Genomic DNA, 4518 nt, shown 5'->3' on the forward strand with positions numbered 1-4518 from the left:
CTGTCCCCAAGTGTATATGGGTGTGTGCAGGGGGGCTGTCCCCATCCTGGCGTGTACAGGGGGGGCTACCCATGGCTCCATCTCCACCCCCACCCTCCTCCGCTTTAGTGCCGGACACTTTGCCCCCCCCCCCCCCCCCCCCCCCCCCCTCCAGCCCCCAACCCGGCCCCGTTCCCCGGGTCCCCCGCCCCCCGCCCCGATCCCAGCCGGGGGAGGCGCCGTGCCCGCACCGCCCTCCCCGCACGGCGCCGGGCGGAGCCAGCGCGCAACGGGGCCGCACCGGGGCGCACCGGATCCGGTGCCGGGAGCGCTTTTAGGGCCGGTTATAGGGCCGGGCACAGCCATGCTGAGCCGCCTGGGTGCTCTCCTGCAGCAGGCGGTGGAAACGGTGAGCGGGGTCGGGGTGGCGAGGCCGGGGCGCGCAGTGGGGCCGGGGGGGAGGGAGGGTCCGTGCGCCCCTGACCGCGGCCCCGGTGTGCGCAGCGGGAGCCCAACGTGGACCTGCTGGAGGCGTTCACCGAGCACTGGAAGGGCATCACCGGCTACTACCTGGAGGCTACGGGTGAGTGGGGGCTTTGCGGGGGGTCGCCGTGTCCTAAACTGGGGTCGCTGTGCCCTAAACTGGGGTCCTTGTGACAAAAGCTGGGGACACCGTGCCCTAAATTGTGATCCCCCTGCCCTAAGCTGGGGTCCCCGTGCCCTAAGCCGACTTCTCCACACCCCAAGTTAGGGTCCTGTGACATGGGAGCAGGGTTCCCACGCCCTGGGAGAGGGTCCCCAAGCCCCAAATCAGGGTCAAAAGACCTGGAAGTGAGGTCCCCGTGCCCAGGGAGGGTTCACCGTGCGGTAACAGGGCACGGTGCCGACCCTAGTGCACCGTGGCTGGCCTGGGCAGCAGGGCTCCGCCTGGGACACCCTCTCCCGGATCCCAGGGAGGCCGTGTCCTCCTTGGTCCCTGGGATCACCAACGCAGATCCTTGAGCATTTCAGCCCCAGCAGGAGCCTGCCCCTTCCCCACTGGCACCGTGCCGGAGGCCCCCCAGGGCTGCCCACGGCACCGGGTGGACGGCGGCAGCTCGCTAGGCCCCGAGTGGAGGCAGCAGCCTCGGGTGCTGCCGGGACTCCAGCCTCCTCACATTGCCATCTAGCGTCGCTCCTGCTCTGGAGGAGAGAATTCAAGGCCGGGAGGGCACCCCAAAAAGCACCCCCCACCCAGCTGCCCCTTTTTTTCCACCCCCCTCCCCGACACCCGCTCCGTGCCCGCAGACGAGAGCATCCCCGCCAAGCAGACCGACATCCCCTGGCGCCTCAAGCAGATGCTGGACATCCTGGTGTACGAGGAGAAGCAGCGGCCGGCGGGGGAGGCCGGGCCGTGCCTCGAGTACCTGCTGCAGCACAAGGTCCTGGAGACCCTCAGCACGCTGGGCAAGGCGGAGGTAGGCGGCTGGGGGGGCCACCCATGGGTGCCACGAGGCGGTGGCGCGTGGCACGGCGCTTCCACGAGCCTCTTTGAGGTGCCTCAAGTAGTAATTATGGCCTAAATAGAGCAGCGCTGCTGTTAAGTTATTGCTGATAATGGCGAGGCTCCCTGTAAATAGATTTTTATTGAAATTTGGGCAAATTGTGGTGCGCTGTGTGCCTCGGGGGGGTGTGCTGGTCCTTCTGCGGCCGTGCGGTCGGCGTGGCTGGGTGCTGGGCTTGGACTCCCCACCGCTAGCCGTGGGGACGCAGAAACGATCCTGCTGGCTTCTTTCTGGCTTCTTTTTTTTTTTTTTTTGCATGAGAGACAATCGAACTTTGTGATTTCTAAAGGGAGAGGAACCCGGGTGGGGGTCCTGGGGGGCATGCATCATTTTGGGGGAGCAGTAAACCCATTCCGAGCGGGGTTTGTGGAGCCGGGTGGGTGCTTTGGGGCACCCAAACGGGCGGGTGAGGGTTGTGGCCGACCTCCCTCCTTTCCCCCATGCCAGTACCCCCCCGGGATGAGGCAGCAGGTCCTCCTCTTCTTCAGCCGGGTGCTGGGCCAGGTGCAGCACCCTCTCCTGCACTACCTCAACGTGCACAGGCCGGTGCAGGTGAGCGCCGCCGCGCGGGGCGGGCAGGGGGCTGCTCCGTGCCCCGTGGGGCTGGGAAACGCCGCGTTTACCCCCAAAAAACGCGTGCGCAGGGGCTCGGCGGTGCCGCCGGCGCTGCTGCGTGCCGGGACCGGCCCCGGCGCTGCCGCAGACACTGAGTCACCCTGAAATGCTGCTCCCCACCCGGGGCCCATCCTGCCAGCACGGTGCCGGATGGGTCCTCGCCAAACGGTGCTGGGAAGGGCACGGGGCTGCGCCGGGCAGGAGGGCCAAACAGCTCAGCGCCTGCTCCCTGCCTCCCTCTCCCTCAGAAGCTGCTGCAGCTCAGCGGGCACCCCCTGGGCTCGGGCACGGAGAAGGAGGAGGCGCAGTTCGCGGCCGTGCTCTGCGCCAAGATCCAGCAAGATCCCACCCTGCTGGCCTACATCCTGGAGGTGCGCAGCCCGGGGTGCTCGTGGGATCCGCTCTGGATGAGCGTCGGTGCTTTTGGAGGAAGGTCGGGGCTGTGATCCTTCTCCGCTCCTCTTCCTCTCCAGGGTAAGAGCATCCTGAATGGGAGGAAGGCTCAGGAGGTGCCGGGCAGCCCCGAAGGAGAGGGTGCAGAGCATCCCCTGGGCGCTGCCACCGGCTGCCCCCCGGCACGGAGGGACAGCAACCTCGTCACCTCCTTGGTGGGGCTGTGCAAGAGCCAGGTAGGGGGCGAGGGCTGGCGAGGGGGGGCTGATAGGCACAGCCGAGCTCGTGCCACCACCTCTCTCCTCTTCCTCCTCCTCCTCGCAGAAGAGCAGGGTCGCGCTGAAGGCTCGGGAAAACTTGCTCCTGCTCGCGGGGCTCGCCCAGGAGGCGGCCGCAGCCTGCCTGGTGCGCAGCAGCGCCCTGTGCCAGCTGCTGACCGAGCACCTCTGCGACCTCCACGGCGCCGTGCCCCCCTGCGCCGACCCCGCCGACGTCCTCGCCATGGAGAGGGCCAGCTGGAGGTAGGGCACGCGCCGGGCAAGGGGTGGCCACGGGTTGCCCACCTTCCTTTTGCCCCCGTACCTGCAGCCCTCCGCGCCCCCGCAGGTCGCAGGGTGGTGCTGGCGGTGACGGGGACTTCCCGGGGAAGGAGAGCCTGGTCGCTTTCTTCTGCTGGCTGGATTTCCTGGACGAGCTCGTGGCGGGCGCCCACCCGGTACGGAGCACCCAAAGGGACCCGCCGAGCACGGGGTGCCCGCGCCGGGGCTCAGGCTCTGCCCTCTCCCGCAGCTCGTGGCCGGCGCCCTCACCGAGGCCGTGGAGGAAAAGTTCTTCCAGGGCGTCCTGCAGCCGCAGCTGCTGCAGATGTGAGTACCCGAGCCTGCAGCGAGGGGCGAAATCAACGGGGGGGGGGACAGTTTATAGGGAAAAAAACCCTTTGGGGCCACGATGATGGGGCTCCCCCTGCCCGCACCCCCTTTTTTTCCCCACGGCGGGACGTCACGGACCCCTCTTGCATCCCACCAGGTCGGAGCTCGCCGTGCTCAGCGCCACGGCCGTGCTGACGGGCACGGTGCGGCAGCTCCGCGCGCCCCCCCTGCTGCACCGCCTCGTGCTCTTCCTGCTGGGGCCCGAGCGGCACCCCGAGACCCCCGGGGACACCCCCCACCCTCTGCGCGCCCACCTCATCGACCGCTGCAACCACCTCTCCGACGAGGTCAGCCCCGTCTTTGGGGGGAAATATTGGGGGGGGGGGGGTTTGGGGGGGGGGGGGGCCCCGCTGCCCCCCCCCCCCCCGGCCGTGCCGCAGATCAGCCTGGCCAGCCTGCGGCTCTTCGAGGAGCTCCTGCGGGCGCCCCACGAGCACGTGGTGCTGAGCCTGGTGCTGAGGAACCTGGAGGCGCGGGGCTACCTCCAGCGCGGCCCCCCCGGGCCCGACGAGCGCGGAGCCCCCGAGCCGGACCCCGATGAGGACCCGGAGGAGGATGAGGAGGATCCCTACTTCACCGACGGCTTCCCCGAGAACGGCTTCGGGATGGCGAAAAAGCCCCCGGGGGGACCGTCCCCCCCGGGGAAGGGGCACGTGAGCGAGGTGGTCAGCAGGTAGGGCGCTGCGGAGGCCACCCCAAAAAGGGGGGGGGGCACCCCAAAAAGGGGAGGCCGCCCCCTCCTCCCCTGCCCGCTCCCCTTTCTTCCAGCTTCCTCTGCCTGGTCCCCGAGGAGGCGAAGACCTCCTCGTGCCTGGAGGAAGGCGGCTACGACACCTACGTGCACGATGCTCTGGGCACGGTGAGGGTTTTTTTGGGGGGGCTCTCGGTGCCAGGGGGGTGCTCGCCCCCCCCTTTCTGCCCTCACCCCGCTCCCTCCCCCTCCGCCAGGTCCAGGCGAGCCGCAGCAAGGCGGCCTCGTGGGGGTGGCCCCCGGCCCCCTGGCCCCTCGACGCCTGCCCCCCGGAGGGGCAGTTTTACGAGGGGCATTTCCTCAAGGT

The 4518-nt window shown here is 69.2% G+C and overlaps 1 protein-coding gene across 1 annotated transcript; it reads left to right on the top strand.

The window, feature by feature from the left end:
* Positions 1-483: 483 nt before the first annotated feature.
* On the top strand, positions 484-4513 carry LOC118160167 (protein FAM160B2-like; the record flags this gene model as incomplete). Its single annotated transcript, XM_035314703.1, has 12 exons — positions 484-562; positions 1267-1436; positions 1971-2075; positions 2387-2509; positions 2612-2767; positions 2856-3052; positions 3138-3246; positions 3321-3397; positions 3558-3747; positions 3841-4133; positions 4229-4319; positions 4409-4513. Coding segments are annotated over exons 2-12 (1566 nt in total), but the record flags the coding sequence as incomplete, so codon positions are not given.
* Positions 4514-4518: the final 5 nt, after the last annotated feature.

This window comes from Oxyura jamaicensis, unplaced genomic scaffold (genome assembly GCF_011077185.1).
Source record: "Oxyura jamaicensis isolate SHBP4307 breed ruddy duck unplaced genomic scaffold, BPBGC_Ojam_1.0 oxyUn_random_OJ102624, whole genome shotgun sequence".
NCBI classification, from domain to species: domain Eukaryota; kingdom Metazoa; phylum Chordata; class Aves; order Anseriformes; family Anatidae; genus Oxyura; species Oxyura jamaicensis.